The sequence below is a fragment of the Uloborus diversus genome, chromosome 9, assembly GCF_026930045.1.
Source record: "Uloborus diversus isolate 005 chromosome 9, Udiv.v.3.1, whole genome shotgun sequence".
NCBI classification, from domain to species: domain Eukaryota; kingdom Metazoa; phylum Arthropoda; class Arachnida; order Araneae; family Uloboridae; genus Uloborus; species Uloborus diversus.
Genome location: NC_072739.1, coordinates 81,328,379 through 81,350,897, shown reverse-complemented (window position 1 = coordinate 81,350,897; position 22,519 = coordinate 81,328,379). Strand labels below are relative to the sequence as shown.

General features: G+C 34.1%; 1 protein-coding gene across 1 annotated transcript in view; it reads left to right on the top strand.

The window, feature by feature from the left end:
• LOC129230577 (transmembrane protein 47-like) overlaps nt 1–22,519 on the top strand; it is a 93,812-nt gene that overhangs the window by 59,961 nt on the left and 11,332 nt on the right. The window contains exon 3 of the mRNA XM_054864981.1: nt 21,486–21,672. Within this exon, the coding sequence (XP_054720956.1) occupies nt 21,486–21,672 (187 nt within the window). The remainder of the gene's footprint in view (nt 1–21,485; nt 21,673–22,519) is intronic.

Sequence of the window (22,519 nt, the reverse complement as noted above, 5' to 3'; positions counted from 1 at the left end):
CTGTGTTTTTATTTATTTTTTATTTTTATAATTAAGTTTTTTGTTTTTCAATAGGTAAAAAATGTTGATGTAACATATATTATGGTCGTAGTATTTTTCTGGTTCTGAACTTTATCTTGCACTCGTTTATTGATTATAACTTATTTGTCACCATTGATTCATCGGTTTAAACTTTGCACAACCTGTTCTATCGAAAAAAAATCCTAAAGGGGATTTAAAAAAAAAAAAAAAAAACTCTTAGGTTGTGGGAAGGGTGCTTCCCACTACATTTATCAATTTTAAATGTCCATCATTAACTGTTTCAAAAACCTGGATTAAATTGTACCGAAGCTGATGGAGATATGCATAGTACAAAATTCATTTTACTTTATGATCTGAACAAATTTATTGTCTCAAAATCTTACTTTGAAAAGCATTTCAATGCTCATTACTCGTCGCTTGAAAATAATAGTGACACAACTCAAAAAATACCGAAAATGATATTTTTCATTGATAATACTTTTTAAAAATTTACCTTTTATATGGAACTAGCAAAAATACCCGGCGTTGCCTGGGTCTGGAATAATTGTGAGAACAATCGCTACATTCTTTCGTTTTCTGTTTTAACTGAAAAAATTCAAAAAACACCACTTTGACGTGATTAAAAATCGAGCTTCTTCCTTACCCATAAAAGTAAAATAGCAATAAGTATATCGAATATTCATTTAGAAACGAAAGCACGAATTGAAGCATATAAAAATTTGAAGATTTTCCAAAACAAAACTAACAAAAACAAAGATCACTAAAAAAAACCGTACGCTTTATTTAATTAAATAGTACAAACACACAAAAAGAAAAAAAAAAAGCTCTCTACTATGTTTCCCTAAGTGTGCAAAAAGTAGCGTTTCCAAATGTTTAAGAGCCATTGTCTGTAAGAGTCAGGCAGTTTAAAGCATTTGTGATTGTTGACATTTTTAATTTTTTTTATTTTCACATATGTTTTTCCTTATCATAAATGTAATGTAAATCCGAAATTTGAGCTTTGTCTGACTCACCCTTTTTGAGAAAACAATTTTTTTTTGTTTAGGGGGCGTGGCACATTTTTGCCGGTTTTTCAAATTTGCAGATTTTAATGTGCTTGTTGCTTGAAGCGCCCTTATAATGACATGGATTTTTTAATTCCATATTACTATATGGTCTTGTTAGATACTGTTACAGCTGTCAAATCGGTGACACTACGAGTGCGACGCCCACAAACTCCGTTTAAAAATGACCGAAAATGAATTTTTTTCTATATTCAAGGCCAATTTTCTCAAAGCGCCTTCATGATGACACCAACATTTTTAGATCATTTTCTAGCCACACTTACATACATCAAAAATATGTATCAAAATCGGTGTCCCTATAAGGGCGCCAGAAGATATTGGAACTTTTATTCAATAAATTTCACAAAAACACAAATATTTAAAATCTAATTACAACTGTCGCCCTCATAGCAGATATCTGATACTACATTAGGTTGATAACCAACATGTTTGTCTAACATTTGCACAAAAAAAATCGGTGTCACTCCTATTATTTTTGGAAATATAATCGTTCCAAGTTAGTACGTTATGGCGTTTTTTTATATTTATTTATTTAATATTTTCACATCCAGATTTTTTTTTTTTTAACATATTTATTTTTAATTTAATACAAAGAAGTGTACCTTATAACATATACAGCTTTGGGCAGCAAGAGTCTTTTTCTTAAATAGAAAATGCCCGTTTTGATATAGGTACCAGGTGGATCTATTGTGCATAACATGTCTAGACTATTATACCAATACTCGTCTTATTTTTCCGGCCAAACAAATTTATTTATTCCAATTGTCCTTGATATGCATTTGACCTAAACTTGCAAATGGTCAACTTCTACTATTTTTCTGGGATACCATGTTTTCCCATGCTTTAGTGCTACAAAATTAGCAGTTTTCAAGAAGAGATGACCGTCTTTCTGAAATTGGTTTGATTTGATTCTTAATGTTTTCTTCGTTTTGGTCTACGTTATCCTCAAATTCATTTTCAGATTCTGAATGTTCGCTTTCTTCAATATTCTCATTTGATGTATTGAGAATGCATTCGTTTTTTTGTTTCTTCCATCGAAAAAAAAGGGATAGGATTTGTTTTATAGTACAATAACTCTGAAGCAACGAACAGTTTTTTCCCCTTTACGAACTGCATTTCTCATCTAGTGTGCAACTTGACAGGGATGTTGTTTTTTCCCAATATTTTCAACAATCGTAAATTGTTCTTATAAATACTCCTTCTGCTTTGAAGTGAACTTGAACTGAGCTCGTAAAGATAGGGCCCATCCAATTTCATTAAATTGAACTTTTGGCAATGCAGGGGTAATTATTAGTTGAAAATTTGAAGCATTTATATAAGATGTTTGTAAGAGCTTCTCTCTATATATCTTTCGTATAAAATCCATTTGCAAGTTGAAGTCAAATGTATGTCTAGAACAATTGGAATAAATAGATTTGTTTGGCCGGAAAAACAAGACGAGTATTGGTATGATAGTCTAGACATATTATGCACAATACATCCGCCTGTACCTATATCAAAACGGGCATTTTCTATTTAAGAAAAAGACGCTCTTACTGCCCAAAGCTGTTTATGTTATAAGGTTCACTTCTTCGTATTAAATTAAAAATAAATATGTTCAAAAAAAATAAAAAAAAAAATCTGGGTGTGAAAATATTAAATAAATAAATATAAAAAAACGCCATAACGTACTAACTTGGAACGATTATATTTCCGAAAATAATAGGAGTGACACCGATTTTTTTTGTGCAAATGTTAGACAAACATGGTGTTATCAACCTAATGTAGTATCAGATATCTGCTATGAGGGCGACAGCTGTAATTAGATTCTAAATATTTGTGTTTTTGTGAAATTTATTGAATAAAAGTTCCAATATCTTCTGGCGCCCTTATAGTGACACCGACTTTGATACATATTTTCAATGTATGTAAGTGTGGCTAGAAAATGATCTAAAAATGTTGGTGTCATCATGAAGGCGCTTTGAAAAAATTGGCCTTGAACATAGAAAAAAATTCATTTTCGGTCATTTTTAAACGGAGTTTGTGGGCGTCGCCCTCGTAGTGTCACCGATTTGACAGCTGTAACAGTATCTAACAAGACCATATAGTAATATGGAATTAAAAAATCCATGTCATTATAAGGGCACTTCAAGGAACAAGCACATTAAAATCTGCAAATTTGAAAAATCAGCAAAAATGTGCCACGCCCCCTAAACAAAAAAAAATTTTTTTCTCAAAAACGGTGAGTCAGACAAAGCTCAAATTTCGGATTTACATTACATTCATGATAAGAAACAACCTATGTGAAAATAAAGAAAATTAAAAATCCCAACAATCACAACCTGCCTGATCCTTACAGACAATGGCTCTTAAATGACTTGAACCTCATGTTTGCTCCGGAGAAGCCTTGATTCAAAATTTTCATTATGATTACTTTTAATATTGCTGTTGTAAGGCAAGAATTTTCGCAACAATGGGTTTTATATTTAATCATTTAATGGGGAATTTATATGGCATTTACTGTTTTCCATCATGACGTTTTTAAACTAAGTTTTTTAGGAATAAATTATAGCCTAAGTTGCTTCCTGATAATGTAGTTATCTATGGTGACAAAATGGTTAAAATCGGTCAGATAGTTTTGAAGGACATACATGCACACAGAAATAATCATTTATGTATAAAGATAAAGCCACAAGTCGTAGATAACAAAGTTTACAGCAGGTGGCAACTTTTATTAAAACAGGGTGGCGACAGATCAGGTAAAAATGTTAAGAAATTACGTGTGAAATAATTTGCTATTTTAGCTAATTTTGAGAATATTGGTATACGGGAAAGTAGGCTCGTTTAGTTCTGGATGGAACTTCTTCTTTTGATTTGCTCATATTAAATCTGTCCTTCAAAAGAGTAACAATGTATTTTTTAAGTGTGGTAAGTTCGTCTAAGCAAGGGCATCTTGAGGGGGGGGGGGATTTAATATTTTTAAAGGTAAGTTTTGACACTTGACATCACCGCCATCAGCCACCTTTCCGCAAACAAAACACACTGTAGAGCTCTAGATTCTGCCATCAGTGACCATTACCCAGTTCTCACAACCTTCTCAATAGACCGAGAACGTCCTTCGCAACTCAAGCGCTCAAGGAACTTCCGAAAAGCAGACTGGCCTGGGTTTGCCCAAGAGCTTGAGAACCTATGCTCTGAACCAACAGTCTGTTGTGGTAACCTCGAGGAACTTCTCTCTCTCTTTTAACTAGCGGCAGCAAAACATCACAGCCCTTGAGGATTGCGTAAGGACAATTGACTCCTTTTTCGAAGGATTACAACATAGATGCACTAATAAAGGAAAGAGACCAAGCCTGTAAGGAACTCCAAAGTAACAACAGTGAGGAGTTAAGACGTAAACTTATAGAAGTAAGTTACAAGGTGGAAGAAGCCATCTCAGTCTGCAAACAAGAGAAATGGGCAGAGCTCTGCGAAAAACTTGACCCAAGAAAAGGCACGTCCCAATATTGGAATTTGATTAAGGCTCTAAACTCAAGCAGTCCAGCAGCCAACACACAGGCGAAACCTCAGTCAAATGTGATCTCCACAAATGGCTTAAATGCCAGAACAGAGACAGCAAACCAACTTGCAAGGCACTACGAGGTTTCTAGCAAACTACAGTATTCTGCAGAAGACAAAAAAGTTAAAAAATACAAATATGCTATTAAAAGAAGCAGGAATATGACCGATAACAGCATCTTCTTTTCTGACTTTAGTCCCGAGGAGCTGGAATCTGCAATCAATCGCCTGGATCAAAAGAAATCCCCGGCCCAGATCTCATTTTCGGACAAATGATCACGCATCTTGGTGCAAATGCTAAAAGAGATTTGTTGTATATCTTTAGTATCTCATGGCGCTCTGGTAAGTTACCCAGGTCGTGAAAGAGCTCTGAAATTGTTCCCGTCCTAAGACCTGGAAAATCTGCAAGTAACTGCGCAAATTACAAACATCTCGCTCACCTGCATTCTGTGCAAACTTATGGAGCGCATCATTCATTCTAGACTGATGAATTGGATCACTGAGAACAATAATTTGCACTCATACCAGACCGCATATAGAGCCAATCACAGCACCGTCGGTCAGCTTTTCTATCTTTGCCAATCGATTATTGACGGCTTCCAGAACAAACCCCATAAAAAAACTACCATGGTTCTTCTTGATCTCTCGGCTGCTTTCGACAGAGTCTGGAGGCAAAAACTGATCAACATCTTACACAAAACAGGCATTACTTCAAATGCTCTAATCTGGATCAATGATTTTGTCAGGAAAAGAAGCTTTAAAGTCAGGATTAATGGCGATTTCTCCACCATTCACTATACCTGGGCTGGAGTTCCTCAGGGCTCCGTACTTAGCCCTCTTCTTTTTCTTCTGTACATCAATACGATAACCTTCACATCAGTAAAGAAATAAACGTTGCCTGTTATGCCGATGATATTGCAGTCTGGCACACCCACTCAAATCTCGAAGTCTCACAAAGAGCTCTTAATATCTGTATGAAGGGCATTGAAATCTGGTCCAAACATATTGTGTTTAAAATTAATCCAGACAAAACAAACTTTTGTGTTTTCTCACAGACAGGAAAATAGAAGTTCGTTTCATCCTATTTTAAAGCTATTAGGTTCAGAAATTAGACAAAACTTCTAACCCCAAGTATCTTGGACTAACTCTAGATGCAGAGTTAAGATTCTTTAACACCTTGAAAACGTTTCAAATGTAGCACTGAAAAAGCTAAACATCCTCTAAAGACTTTGTGATGCTTCCTGGGGAACAAGTCCAAAAGCTCTCAAGAATACCTATACTTCTATAGTCAGGCCTGTTCTCGAATACGCAGAACCCATATGGGCATCGGCAAGACCTACTGTTAAAGAAAGATCGATAATGTTCAATACAGAGCCTCTAAAATCGTCACTGGAGCTGGAGCTGTTTCTTCAACGAATAACCTAAAAATTGAAAGGAATGCAGCCTTGCCCCCTTGGAGAGCAGAAGAAAATTAACAACCATTAAATTTACCAACAAAATCCAAACCCTTGCTGATCGCCATATTTCAAGTAGAACCTTTGGTGCGTGGAGTGGGAAAGTGCAGGGTGAAGAGATCCTCAACCCTCCAATTTGGTCATGATATAAGGAATGATATCAACCTCAAATATGTGAGACTTTCAAAATTTCTAAAGAGCCTTACAACATCCTGTGCCCTCCCTCAAACTAAAATATTTTTAAATCTCTTACGGCCTTGCACCAAGAAAGAACCCACAGCAATAATCAAAGAAAAAGGCGATCATACTATTGAAAAACTCACGACCTCGACTCAAAATCTGACGACCGCATACACAGCTTACACAGATGGCTCTTCCAACTGTAATCTGGATAGAGGAGGAGCTCAGGAGTCTTTTTCCAGACGGAGCGCAGGAATGCCACGATATTCCTGTTGGGAAAATCGCCTCGAACTACACATGCGAACTCGTCGCCATCAAAAGCGCTCGGGAGATTTATCTGTCTAGGGAGGACTAGAGTTCCAGAGGCATCATCATTTTCTCTGCTTTCAAATCAGCATTGCAGGCGATCCAGAAGGGCAAATGTCAACTTAGCGATCAGATCATTGAGCTCACAAAATCATGGCTGCCCAAAGATCCTGCATTTTACGTTTGATCTGGCCCCCTCTCAAAATAAATTCTTATATAAGCTCCTGCTTCCGAAGGGCCATACTAACACTAGAGTTGTAGTTGACAGGGGGTTGTTAAATCGAAGAAATTGTTAGAGAATCGCTGTAGGACTTCAACGGTTAAACTCTAGGAGAGTGTATGTCACTGTACTATTGCTAGGTGATGAATATACTCGTACATGGTTAGCATAAAAGAATATTCCGGTTTTAAATGATACATAAAATTAAAGATAAACTGTGAAAGTTTTTTTTTCACTCACAAATGTTCGATGTGTGCGCCTTTCTATATGCGATCTTTCAGTTCTTGCACTGTTGTAGGTAGGCAAAGGTAGTAAATAAACTCCGTCTCTCTGACGAAACCTCATAAAAAAAATCACTTGGGGTTAGTTTTATGGATCTGGCTTGCCAACTCATAAAGAGAAAATCAGCGAATCTGCACGGCCAATCCAGTTTTGCGGAATGTCAGTGGCGCAGCGAAGTGGAAGAAGGGCTGTTTTTACCCCCCAACCCCGCCCCCCGTTTGGGTTACCCCCCCCCTCCCAGAGGTCTTGGTTTTAACATTATTGCTAATCCTAATGCAGTAGTTAATACACTGTATCAATTATAGTGGTAAATGTAATACTTTATGAAATATAAATTTTTTAAAACCGGGATATTCTTTTATGCCAACCCTGTATTGGTAAGTGGTGTTCAGCTACTCGGTTTTTCTAACAGTGTTACCTTTATTAAGAATAAAATATGTTTATATGCTCTAATTAGGAAAATATTCGATCTATAAGTAAGTACTTCGCAGAAATTCGAATATCGCGGTCGAGACTTGAACGAATTAACCGCAATAAACGAGGGAAGGGATGACTGTAATAATTTTAATTCTGTTTTATCTGTTCGAAACTTCTCGCCCTGTCTTATATGCAAGGCCGTTCCGTCTCTATGTGCAAGGTCGTGCGATGCACGACGGTGCCAGAGTCAAAAAGGCGCCGAGCTCTACCGATAAAAAAAATACTCCAAATTGGGGGTAAAAAATCTCCAACCAAAAAAAAAAAAAATTAATTTTTCATCAGGACCCTCGCGAGATCATAAAAAGGGGGGGGGGATGTTTGAAGTTGATTGCCCCTTGATTATTTCAGACGTATTTTGAATAATGCAGAGAGAGAGAGATTTTCTGCAATATATGAACCTAATCGCACATAAGTATAATACGCACTCAAAGGTCGGGGTTCCGGGGGTTTCTCTCCCGAAAAATGTTCGAAAATGTAGCTCTAAAAGCGCAATTGTAGAAGAATTTTGGTGATATTAAGGTTAGAAGAGATTGGAGTTTGGACCCCTGAAAAAATTTCTAATTTGTATAGGCTTAAAAATGCATTCTAAGACTTTTTACTAATGTTAGAGGGAAAAGGGATTCGGGGACGCTTTCCCGGACATTTTTCTAAATTGAAACTTTAAAAGCGCAATTGTTGTATGTCTGGAAATTTTAAAAAAATTGCAGCTGTAAAAAACACAATGTTAAACGGTCTATGTGAGATTTGGACGCCCACCTACGTAAAATTTTGTAATTTGTCATCTTAAAAACATATCTTAAAAGCATTCCATAAACAATACTTGGAAACGGCCGTTTTTAAAAAAGTGAATGTTTACAAGCGCAATTGTAAATTATCTCCGATTATGTTCGAAAAAAGTGCATCGGGAGCTCTCCCCCAAAATTTTTTAGAAATTCTAGCTGCAAAAACGGTTGGTGATGTACTGAAAAGAGGCATTCGGAACTCCACTCTAGAAATTTTGTCGAAGTTGAAATCTTAAAAACTGGTTGCAAGTAGGTTGTCTTTGGTAACATTGAAAGATCTGTAATTTTTAAAAATTGAAGCTCCAAAAATGAAATTTCACCTGAATTGTAATGATGTTAGGGAAAGGAGTTTTTAGGAGATTTCCCCCTTAAACATTTCGAAATTGGATCTTTTAAACGAAACTTAGTACTATTTTTAATACCGTTGTTGAGGAGGGCGCCCGCCTAGGAATTTTTTTGTATTAGCTTTAAAAACGCAGTTAGTCGATCTTTGGGAATGTTAGTGGGAGAATAATTTCGAGGACCTTTGGAAGAGTTTTAAAATTTGAAGTCCTAAAAACAAAATTTTAGCGATTTTTTTTTATGGGATGGGTGTGGGGCGCTATCCTGATCGTTCAGAATTGTTTCCTATATATGTAGTTGTATTGTAAGCCACCTTGGGTGAAGATCGATGACAGGATGGCTTTGAAAACTCTTTCCCGCCTTTATTTTTTTAGTACCATATGCCTTCTGAATCTCTTGATAAAGTTTTGGTATACTTTCTTTTTTTGCATTCAAAGTCCAACTTGTATGACTGTTCATAACATTGTTTTAAATCTCACATACTGCCTTTAAATTTTTTTCTATCTAAAATATTTTTCGGTTGCCCATGCATCTTCTCCACCTTTACAAAATAAATCAATAAACGAATGTAAATGCGTCGCAGCCCGTATGAAGCTATCGTATTTATTTATGCACTCATTTTTTATTAAACTAAAGCTTTTGTCATAGGCTTGTCTTATGCACTGTATACTTTTTTCCCGTTAAAAATATTTGAAACGTACATTTCAGCGGCCCTCCGTTTGGTAAATCATAATGCAGAATCTTGTATGTTTTTAAATAGTATCCAAAATTTGCATTTTCTTTTAAGATTTTACAGAAAAAGTACTTTTATCACTTTATTTCATTTGTTCATTTATTGTTACTGTTTCAATTTTATAACACTGCGTTTTTCATCACTGAAATGAATTTGGTTGCCCCAAATCTAAAAACTGAAGGAGGGAGGGGGGGGGGGGACAGCTACCTGCGTACGGGAGAACATACACGCGTGTGAGGATTTTTTTTTTTTTTTTTTTTTTAACTTTTAACCAGCTTCACACATTTTTCATTTTGAAATGACCTTTTTTCGGTTAAGTGGTCTTAGTAGCTACCGCAGAAAGATAATTTTCAAAGCTAAGAGTAGCTGTTGTTGTCGTGTCTGATGACGTGCAGAGTGCGAAAGATTTAGATGTCTCCAAAAGTCTTGATAACAAGATCTCTAGTTCTGGAGCCCGATGGCTGTACAGGATTTCAATTGGTGGTGCTCCAAGTTGGAGGAGGGAGCAAAGAGTAGCTAAAAACTATTTAAGATCCAGTATGGGTCAAGAGAGATTGGCAAATTGCAGTTATTCCTATCGAAAATGATAGTTTTTAAAAACTAAGTTTTTAAAACTTACTTATAAATCAATTTGCTAGGAACAAAGCCCGAAAAGTTCTATTTCTGTTATTTAACTTCTAATAGATGTTGAGCTTATTTTGATTAAAGTAGTTACATTTACTTGTTCATTTTGCTGTTGTATAGTTTTTTATTGATCGAATGCGATTGGGTGGAAAGATTTAATGTGTGTGTTAGTATAATTTACTTCGAATAATTAATTGAAAATGTGTTTGCACATTTATATTTATACATAACATAAGCTCTTTAGATTTCAAATGTGTAACGTATTACATATTATACTAATTTGTTTCTAGATATATGTTGATAGTGTCAAATTATAGGATGTATTCAGAATGTAATGTACATTCAAACCTGTTTTTGTGCAGTCTTTTTTTTTTTTTTTTTGTTAGATATTTTTTTCGTGCGAACTTTTTTTGTGCGGTATATGAAAATTTCAATCAGCTTGGGACTCAATTGACGCAATTATTTATAAATTGGACGAAGTTATTTATAAAACGGACGAAGTTATTTATAAAATGAACGATTTTTTTAATGCTGTCTTTCTCCACCACACAAAAACAGGTTTGAGTACATAAATATTGTATTTAAGTGTACATGTTGACAAAGCACAAAATGTTGATACATTGCTTTTTTAATATATTAAATGCCAAACGTATTGTTTTCCATGTTGTACAAAATCTCACTCCGAGTGTTAACTGTATTTTTCTCGAACACCAGTACAGAAAGGCGCGCAAAAGACATTTGCACGACGACGCCGATCAGGCTCGGCGCGGCCCTGCTTATATGTACTCTTTTGACCGATGAATTGTGAAGGAAATAATATGTAAACGAATTTATCGTTATGCTCGTTTTTAGCCTACTTTCCCAGTAAAAGTCAGAGAAAGAAGAAGAAAGCATGAAAGAAGGCTTAATGCATCTTAAAAATATCCAGAAAAACAAAAAAAAGTCAAAAATAAATAAAATAGTTAGATAAATATTGAAAAATTAAAAATCGGAAAGTAGGGTATCGAGATGGGGAAAAATGTCTGTCTGTCTGTCCCCCCTAATAACTTTTGAATGAATAGTCCGATTCCAACAAATATTTTTTTGTTAGAAAGATCTCGGCGAGGACATCTCATTCCCATAATTCATTTTTTGATTTGAACAATTTTTCGTTAAATTTTGAACAGTTCAAAAAAACTTAACATTAGCGCCTACGGGGAAATTCAAAGCAAAAATAAATCTTGAACTTAGAGACGAAGTGGCTCCAAACAAACTTTGTTAGGAAAAGCTTTTGATGAAAAACATGTATCAAAAATATCTTTTTGATTTGAACAAGTTTTCGTTCAATTTTGAACAATTCAAATCTCTTAACATTAGCACCTACGGGGAAACTGAAAGTCAATATAGATTCCAAACTTAAAGGCGGATTTACTTCAAACAAACTTTGTTGGAAATAGCTCTTGACGACCTACTCCCGACTTCGACTCCGACTTCGTAGCTTTGGCAAAACTTTATGCACGGAGGAAATATGACCGACTCCGACTCTTGGAAATTCAACTCTGACTCCGACTCCTGTATTAAATAATAAGTCCGACTTCGACTCTGCAAATATTGACAGACTTTCGGACTTTTTGTGGAAATGACCGATTCCAACTCCGAGTCTTTGATTTAAAACTTTCGGCTCTCGAATCTAACTCTTTTGTCCCAAAATCAGATCTATTCCGACTCTGACTCCTCAGCCATGGTTTTTACTGTGAAATAATTGTTTTTAATATGTTTTGATTTTATTTTCAAGCTAAAGTTTTAATTTATGTGTTCAGTTTTTGGCGGAGAAATTCGGAGTCCTTTATGTTTCTGCATAAAGATATGCGCAGACGATTTTTTTTCGACTATGAAAATTATTTCTTTAAGTTGACATTTTATTGTTTTTATTTATTTTTGAAAGTACATTAATTCATTCTTAAAAAAAAATGGCAACAGGGGAAAAACAAACGATTTTTTTTTGATATGATGTATTTATTTTAATGAGCTTTTAATTTGAATTCTTTTTTTTTTCCTTTTTGAAAGCGGTTGAAGATTTTTTTCTTTTTTGATGAAAAAAATGTATTTAGCTGCTTTGTTTAAAAGGTGCTGATATTTTATTTGTTCTTTTTTTACGTATCTAATTCAACAACAAGAAGTTCTGTCTAGGCATACTTTATTTCTCGAAATCAGCTTAAAATATTTTAAAAATATGTTTGAAATAATTTACGATTTTAGCTAATTTTGAGAATACTGATCAGATACTAGAAAGTCAATATTGGTACAGTGGCTCCCAAAAGTGTTCGTACACCTACGACTTTCAACGAAATAGGCCCCAAATCATTGGTTAGAATTAATATTTCGGAATAGGTATTTAATTATAAGGTCTATGATCAATTTTTAAAAAAACTGCATGAAAAGTTTTTAAAAAATATTAAAACTTAATTTTTTAAAAATCAAAAACTGAAAAGTGCCGGAAATTTTATCAACACAAAAGTCTTCGTACACTTTATAAAATGTCTATATATTATTGAATAATCTAACTTTTGATTAAATTATTAATTAGTAGAATATCATACAGTATTCATAACACGTTTTAAACGTATGGGAATAGAATTCATTCTTTTTCTTTCTTTTTTTAGCGTAATTTCCGAGTAAGTGTTCTACCACACTTCGAGTATTACTATTTCTAGCTCTATTTTTGTTTTAAAGCCCTATTTTCGTAATCCAGCCTCCAGATATCTCTAAAATACGTTACATTAAGTTACGATCTGGAGATTGAGGGGGTATTTTCTAAACTTTAGGACAATTTTCGAGGCACTAGACGCAAACGTTGAAAACCGTGTGCTTCTTATCGTTGTCTTGATAAAAAACAAAGTTGTTTCCAATAACCAAATTTTTGGCTAAGAGTTCAAAATTGGTTTTTAAAATATTTAAAGGAACAGCATGATTCATTATTTCATCAAAAATTACAAACTACCAAGTCCTGATGCTGATATGCACCCTCACACTAAAACACCTTCACCGTCCTGATTAACTGATCCAACTAAGTTCTTAAGATTAAGTTCCTAATTTTTTCTTCTACTCACAGTTATACAACAATTTAACCAAAAATGTTGAATTAATTTTTATCTGTAAGTAAGACATGATTCTAAACTGTTTTTAGCTTATTTATCATTGATTTTGGGACGAAAAGCGTAAGCTTTCTGTTTTTCGCACGACCAAGAAAATTTCTGCGGGAAGAGGTCCCATTTAATCCAGCTAATTAAAGAACTTGGCGAAAAGTTTTAGGTGAAAATTAAGTGTAAAATGTTTCTTTAACTCTGCAGAAACTTTTACAGTACTCAAATGTGTATTTTTCATAATTTTTTTAACTTTAAATCTACGATCACGTTTTGTCAACTTTACCGGTTGCCCTTTTCTTACCTTGTTTCCGGTCCGATTCCTTTCTTTAAACCATTTTATCAAGCTCTTTACTATACAAACAAATAAATTAACTAATTTAGAGACATTTCAAACCAATTTACCACTACTGTGGGAAAAAAATTCAAATTTTGAATGGCGTTTGCGGTTTTTTTACGAATACCAGCCATTTTACAGTAATAAGCAATATATTAAGGAATAAATGAACAAAAAATTAAAGTCAAATGACTTATAAGGGTCAACACAATGCAAAAATATTGATAACACGGCATATGATAATTTTAATCATGAATTTATTCGAAAATATTTGAGTGTACGATGACTTTTGTGGCGTGTTATTTCTCTGGCTCTTCGTTTTCTGACCCATTTCAAAAAGAAGATTCGTCAATATTTTGAAAAAAAACCAATGGGTTATATTTAGAATGACATAGGAATGATGTGAAAAAATATTGGACTTTATATTCGAATTCAGTTTTGAGTTATTTTGGTTTTACTAAAAAATTTCAAAGTGTACGAACACTTTTGGGAGCCACTGTATATGGGAAAGTAGGCTCGTTTAGTTCTAGATAGAACTTGTTGTTACCGACAAATGATTATTGTCAGAAAGTTAGTTTATCATGAGAAATGAAACTGTTTTTATGTATGGCATTTTGAGTTTTATTTTTATCTTATCTAACAAATTTTTTTTTGATAATCGAAAATGCTTAGATTGTAACTGGGAAAATAATGAAATCGATTGTACTTATTTTTACAACTTTGCTGTGAGAAGTGCTTTAAGAGATTTTTATCTCTTGTTTGCTGTTTGTAACTTTTGATCTGAATATACCCTCCCCCCCCCCCCCCCCGATGTAATATTGAATACTTTAAAAGCACTTATTTTCGCAAAGATGAAGATATAGGGCATTTTGCGAGCTGAAATTTTCTCGAATCATACATAAACAGAACCGAAATTTGAAATTTCGCTACAAAAAAAAAAAAAAAAAAAATGTTTCGCGAGGCTTAAATTTTTGCGATTACTACGGGTTTACGAAAATTAAAGCCTCGCGAAAACAAGTACTTTTACAGTATCTATTTTCTAAGACCAATTTAGTTTATCATTTCAAAAACAGTATTTGTTTAAATATACACTAATTTCTACCCTAAATTTACACCATCAAAAATAATCCTACAAAATTAATTGGTTTTTGCTTGTGCAAAACCTATGAATCAATTGTGTGAAAATAAATCAAAAGTTTTATCAACGTAAATTTAGTAGTTTGGTTTGGGTGTCATCTTAAAAAAGAGCTTTCTTTATCCCACTTACTCCTACCATGACATTGTTAACCCCAAATAAAAGTTACCAATAGTTTTATTTTTTGAATTAGAAAAATTAAGATTCTGGATTTAAAAATGAATGAGAAAGGCTGACTTATAGAATAAGTGAGTTCGTTTGCACAACTGCAGCTCCTTTTGACGTCAAAAAAAAAAAAAAAAAAAAAATCAATTTAGGCAACTGGAATTCAAATTATATTTTTCGCAATCACGAGTGTGTATGTAGGCGTGTGTGTCTGTGTGTGTATGTGTGCGTGCGTGTACGCATATGTCTATATGTATGAGTGTGTATGTGTGTAGGTGTGTATGTATGCGTGTGTATGTGTGTGTGTGTGCGCGCGTGTGTGTGTATAGAGGTGTGTAGGACAAGGATTGCAACCTGGAGACGGTTTTCGCCAGAGGAGCAGCATCGGGAGGGACCGGCCGACGCGACGGTGGTGCTGCAGAGGGAGGCGGGAAGGGGGGGGGGGAATAAAATCATAGGACGCCCAAAAACAGTCAAGTGAGAACAATAAGCAACGCTTATTGTTCTCATTTGACTGTTGTGATTGCTCAAAAAAAGATTCTATAAAAATTATAAATCGGAACAATTTTATTCGGAATGTTCGTGATGAAAAGCTTTAAAAGGGAATAGAATTAAAAGGTATTATCTCATGAATTTTGGGTGCACCGTTAAATGACGTGAAAACGTTTTGGTTCTTATTTCTGAACGTAAAGAAAAAAAGTGGGCTTGTGTAGGAAAAAATAAATAAAAAAACTACAACCACAACTTTGTGGCGATCGATGTGACATTGACCTCTGTCGCACATGACGTCATCCAGCCATTGTTCAGCCCCATTATGATCTATCATTCCTTTCATCAAGTTTTCTTCTGAATAGCTGGATATTGCTTTTAATGAAATGCTTCCCCATGAGCTCTGTCCGCATTGATATTCACTGGCGATGCAGCTCCGTAATATATTCCTGAGTGCGCATTGTCACGACGTTGCCGTTGCTGGAATAAATGGAGTGCGGTCAGTGTTCTGCAGAGGTCGTAGATGACACCCAACAACAGGCATGACAGTATGATGAAGAATGTCAGTTGATTTGGTTGTGTATAGTTTTATTTTTCTTTATGCGCAAAAACTTTTCGGTACTGCAATTTGAGCTCGAAGCAGACCTGTCATTTAAGTGGGGTGGTCAAGCCATCCTCAGCTTTGAGAAATTAATGAGCTTACGCGTTAATGGGCGTTGTGTTTGCTGTTTTTGTTACGATTTACATTGAATACATACCGTGTGCCTCCCCCCCCCCACCCGGGGAAATTCAAAACAACGGACCTAGTTCGATGTTCAAACCAAATATTTGCATCAAAATAAAAATCTGATATGGACTCCTACTTCGTTTTGTGCATGTCGCCGTTTTGCTTAACTTAAAAAGAGAATAGTTGCGTGTACTCATGTACTACTTGCGTTTAGAAGTGATACTGCCGTGAGAAGGTAAAGTGCAGTATCTGCCGAAATGAGTTTTTGAGATGCTTGAAGAAGCGTTTTGGATCCCATACTAACAATAGGGAAAGGTTGGAATTTAACGTTTTTTCGTGCTAGGGGAAACGAAATAAGAAAACTTGTTCAATAAAACTAAAGTACGGATTGATGAAAAAAAAAGGGCGGAGGGGGGGGGGGGGAGAATTTGCAGATTTTCACGACAGTATAATGCTTGTTAAGAGGCTGTTCATAGATGATATCACATTTTTTTTTCAACATGCTTGATAGAGAGACTGGGGGGGGGGGGGGGGGTCCAAACCTTTTACTAGCATAACATCATTTGTGAACGGCCCGTTAAATGAATGAATTTTTAGACACTTTCCTACACGCATAAAATTTTAGTAAGTATAGAGAACGGCACTTTCAAGTTTGAAGAAATTTTATCTTCTTTCGGCGTCTAAGATTTAAAACTGCTGCAAAAGAAACAAAACGTAGCGTGTAAAAGGAACAAAACGTAGCGTGTAAAAGGAACAAAACGTAGCGTGTAAAAGGAACAAAAATACATTATTAATAGTGCTTTAGGTTGCAGATTTTTTTTTTTTTTTTTAATAAATATTTATTACCCCTAGTTTGTTGCCAACCAATGCGGAAAAGACCGTTTTACGGATATTCATTTTGCAGATATCGACGATTTTAACGTTAATTCTACGAAAATCTAGCAAATTATCTCCAAATTGACATTGAATTTGGCTTTTAAATGTTGTCGCCAACTTGGCGATATATCACCTAGTTGGTGGCAAAAACTTGGCCAATATAGATTTCTGACTTCTGAGTCAGCGAAAATTCTCGGGTATTCAATTCGTTAATTGACTGCTATCTTAACTGGACTGCGCTTGAAAACTACGAATTTGCAACAGGGTTCGTTGATTTAAATCAAGTATTTTTTTTTTTAAATCATTGATTTAAATCAATCAACTTGAATCATGTGATTTTTTTGAAAAAATCATTAAAATCAGTTAATTTTTATAAATTAATTTTGCGTTTTTTGAATGTATTACTGCACTGCAATATACTATCTGAACTTTAATGGGAAAAAACTACATACAGTGGCTCCCAAAAGTCTTCGTACACCTACGACTTTCAACGAAATAGGCCCCAATCCATTGATTAGAATTAATATTTCGGAATAGGTATTTAATTATAAGATCTATAATCAATTTTTAACAAAATTACATGAAAAGTTTTAAAAATATATTAAAACTTAATTTTTTAAAAATCGAAAACCAAAAAGTGCCGGAAATTTTTATCTCACAAAAGTCTTTGAACACTTTAAAAAATGTCTATATATTATTGAATAATCTAACTTTTGATTAAGTTATTAATTAATAGAATATCATACATTATTCATAACACCTTTTAAACGCCTGGGAATAGATTTCATTTTTTTTCTTTCTTTTTTTTGCGTAATTTCTGAGTAAGTGTTCAACCACACTTCGAGTCTAACTGTTTCTAGCTCTATTTTTCGTTTTAAAGTCCTATTTTCGTAATCTAGCCTCCGGAAATCTCTAAATACGTTACATTAAGTTAAAATCTGAAGACTGAGGGGATATTTTCTAAATTTTAGGACAATTTTAGAGGAACTAGACGCAAATGTAGAAAACCGTGTGCTTCTTATCATTATCTTGATAAAAAACCAAGTTGTTTCCAATAACTAAATTTTTGGCTAAGAGTTCAAAATGGGTGTTTAAAATAATTAAAGGAACAGCATGATTCATTATTTCATCAAAAAATTCCAAACTGCTAAAGTCCTGATGCTGATATGCACCCTCACACTAGAACACCCTCCACCGTCCTGATTAACTGATCCAACTAATTCTTAAGATTAAGTTCCTAATTTTTTCATCTACTTACAACTATGCAACAATATAACCAAAAATGTTGAATTCATTTTTATTTGTAAGTAAGACGTAATTCTAAAAAGTTTTGAGCTTATTTATCATTAATTTGGCGACGAAAAGCGTAAGCTTTCTGTTTTTTGGACGACCAAGAAAATTTCTGCTGGAAGAGGTCCCATTTAATCCAGCTAATCAGAGAACATGGCGAACAATTTTAGGTAAAAATTAAAGGTTAATTGTTTCATTTAACTCTGCAGAAACTTTTACAGCACTGAAATGTGTATTTTTCATAAATTTTTTAACTTTAAATCTCCGATCATGTTTTGTCAACTTTGCCGGTTGACCTTTTCTTACCTTGTTTTCGGTCCGATTCCTTTCTTTAAACCATTTTATCAAGCAATTTATTTTACAAACAAATAAATTAACTAATTTAGAGACATTTCAAACCAATTTACCGCTACTGTGGGGAAAAAATTCAAATTTTGAATGGTGCTTGCGGTTTTTTTACGAACACTAGCCATTTTATAGCATAAATAACAATAAGCACAATATTAAGGAATAAATAAACAAAAAATTAAAGTCAAATGACTTATAAGGGTCAACACAATGCAAAAATATTAATAAAACGGCATATGATAATTTTAACCATGATTTTTTTCGAAAATATTTGAGTGTACGATGACTTTTGTGGCGTGTTATTTCTCTGTCTCTTCGTTTTCTGACCCATTTCAAAAAAAAGATCTGTCAATATTTTGAAAAATACAATGGGTTGTATTTAGAATGACATAGGAATGATGTGAAAAAATATTGGACTTCATATTCGAATTCAGTTTTGAATTATTTTGGTTTTACTAAAAGTTTCAAAGTGTACCGAACACTTTTGGGAGCCACTGTAGGTCCCTCTTTCTGTTTGTAACAGATTTTTGCTCTTGCAATATTTCTTTTACTCTGAATTTACAGTTCAGAATGAAATAAATAATTTCTGTTTTTCTTATACTACATGACTAATATAGTTAAGAAAAGTTATTGTTCAACATATTATTTTACACTAAAAACGTACATGATGATGGAAACCTTATCTTTAAGCAAAGCATAAAAGAAAATCACATCTCATCTAAGCATTATAACGCATTAATAAGTTTTTAAAAATGTATTGAATAGTTAGAGAACTTAATTTTAAAAGTAAACTAAATAGATTCATCTGTTGTATGAAATATATTGTGTTTACCATTGTAAAGTAATTAATATCTACAAATTTTAGAAGTTTTAAAAAAAATCTGATTTAAATAAAAAAATCTGATTTTCTTTAATTTTTTTTTAAATAAAAAAATCACGAACCCTGATTTGCAAACGTTACAGGTCATTTACTGTCATCTGTCTTCCTAATTGTAACCGGGAACTTAGGAAAAGGAGGGATTTTATTTTGCTCCAATTATAATACGTTTTCCGACTAATTCTTTCTTCTGAGGAGGGAGCTGAACTTTAATTTTGTTTTATCTTTTTTTCTTCCAGATGAGGGGGCATTTTGTTCTTATTCCTATTTCAATTATAAGTTCTTTTATGTTCCGGGGGAGGGGAGTTTTACTCTGTGCTAATTTTTAATGGGTGTTTTGAGGGACAGTTGTCTTTAGTCGAATTGGGAATTTTTATTACAACTGGGAGTGTGCTTGAAACTCAGGTTAAATAACCTGTGTGCATTTTAGTTACAGAAATTGGTTCTTTTTATTTTGAGGATGACGTGAAGAAGATTATCCTGAATTAGATTGCCATTAACTCAATTATTGACAGAGTTATTCTCAGTCAGTGAAAGATAATTCAGTTATGGAATGAGTCGACTAACTCGGTAGATTGTCATTAACTCAATATTGGGAGACTAATTATTAACCCAAGAGATTTCTTTTAAATTCTCTGCACAGCCATTGCCTTGTGCTGATACTAGTTACATATATTGGCACTCATGGCTAGGGAACTTATAAATTTTTATCTAGGCGAACTAAGAGCAAAAAAGTAATGTCAGTGTGATGGAAAATCAAAGTGACATTGTAAAATATTTTACTTTGTTATTCTTGACACTGCTTTGAATTATAAAATAAATAAAATACTCTGTCAATATGAGCCAAAAGCATATCTAGCTTCTGTCTTTTCACAAATATTATCACACAAATCAGAATGAGGAAGTCATAAGTGTAACATTTAGCCCTAACTAAGAGACTTGAGGCTCTCCTCTAACAGTAAAGTCCCAAAAACCTCATTTTATGTTATCTTTGGTCATGTTAAGGAAAGGAGATAACAGTCCACTCCTCCGATACCTGCTTGATTGGGACATGCTTTTCCAAATCTGAAAAGTGAAGGTGATGTAAATGTGTTAAATTAGTAGGGGAATGAGGGGCAAAGTGAAATAGTTAAGATAAACTTTTTGTCAAAATCAACGTTTGTTTTGAAAATTACAGTACATTAAGAAAGAACAATGTACTTTAAGAAAGACCTCCCCCCCCCAGGGCCCGATCAAGACAATTTGGTGCCCAGGTCCTGAGTAAAAATTGGTGCCCCCCCCTCCCATGAGAAGATCAGCACAATTTCAAAGTCAATGTTTTGTACTAGAAACCTAATACACTAGAAACCTACACATTACTACAGAAACCTGGGATTTGAATATTAAAAACTTGATAGTCATCATACTAATCATAGTTAAAATTACCTTACCTTAAGGTGAAGATGAATTAAAAAACAATTTAAAACTGCAAAAATAGCAAAAAAAAAAAAAACAAAACAAAACAAATGTGTCGATCACATACATAATCGAAATCTAATTTTGATGTCATAGAATTTTCAATAGTCAATAAGAAAAACACCTGTAAATTATCCGGAGAAACGCAGCTTCTAAAAAGATTTTTGATTCTTTTTAAAGCTGAAAAGGAACATTCACTGGAAGGAAGTAAGTTAATTTATGCTATTTTAGTGCCCCTAAATTTGTGGTGCCCAGGTCCGCGGACCCACTGGACCGTGCGTTAATCAGGCCCTGCCCCCCCCCCCCCCCCGATTGCCCAAATATAGGGCCTGCCCTTCCACTCATGCTTAAAACAGAAGACAGTGGCACAATTCTTTACAATGAAATGTTGTGAAAAAACATCTTTCTTGTGTACAATTCTGTGTCATTTTGTTACAAGACATGGCTTTTTTTGATCAAGTGAATAGTTAGACTGCTTATTAAGGATTTGTTTTGCTTATTACTCATACTATTAGATTACCCAGATGGCCTTTGGTCCCAGTTAATCCAGATAAATGAGGTTGTACTGTATTGTTATTCATAAACTTTTATAACATGATATATTTTTGTTTGATTTTTCTTTTTCTTTTTCATTTCACTTAGGTGATAGCCTTCATATGTGGATCAATCGTCATTCTCCTAATGATTCTATGTCTTGCTTCATCAAATTGGTTGACAGCAGAGAAATTTCGCCAAGGGTTGTGGGAACAGTGTGTTGACGAAGGAGCAAAGCAGCCCCTACCATTTGAGCTTAAAGTCAAACCTGGATGCTATCCAGCTAGAAGAGTTGGTGAGAAAATTTGTTTAGTGTTTAGAACATCCCAGGCATCGTTATCTTTATTCATCTAAATGCTTTTATGTGTTAAATCTAAAAAAATTAGTGAAATCAGATTTTTTTTCTCTATAAGCATGACTGAAATACATATCCAAATTGAAAAAATTGCAATAACCTTACAAAATGTCTTTTGATGAAAAAAATACATTTCTTTGCATTTGGTAAAAAATCTCATTTTACTCAAAGAAAAGACTGCTGATGTGTTTGTGGGAAATGGTTAGTCACATACGCTTGATTCATTTAAATGTCATGTTGGTTTCAAATATCCGGTGTTTTTTAATGTTAAAGCTGAGAATTTTGTTTTGTTTTTGAGGATTTGATTTATTAAAGTAGCAGATTCAATTAACTTGGGCCTCCCCCCCTCCCTTTCATCAACCACTGTATTGCATTAATCAAAATACATATCTTTTGAGATTTCCCTTTAGTTTTGCTCCTTATAATTGGTGCCAAATTTGAAAGATTGAATAAATTGGCAGATTTTTTAACAACTCGGCATTTCTTCATTTTTTACTCTCTATTGCGTTTTAGACCTTCAATTTACAGAATAAATGCGAAAATGAAGTAATATGCATTGGAAAGCAGTTTTTAGTGCATTGAACATAGGTTTTACTAGAAATTTCTTCTTAGTAGCAATTTTTGATTGAACCACCGTAGCTGGTGAGGTTACTGTCGCAGGAGGCAGAGCCCCCTAGTCATATGTTTAAAAGTTGAATTGCAGAGAATAATTTAAATTCCTCCTCATCTACAAGTTTACAAAAACCAGGGTTGCAGAGTCGAAGTCGATGTGATTTTGAGGTAAAGG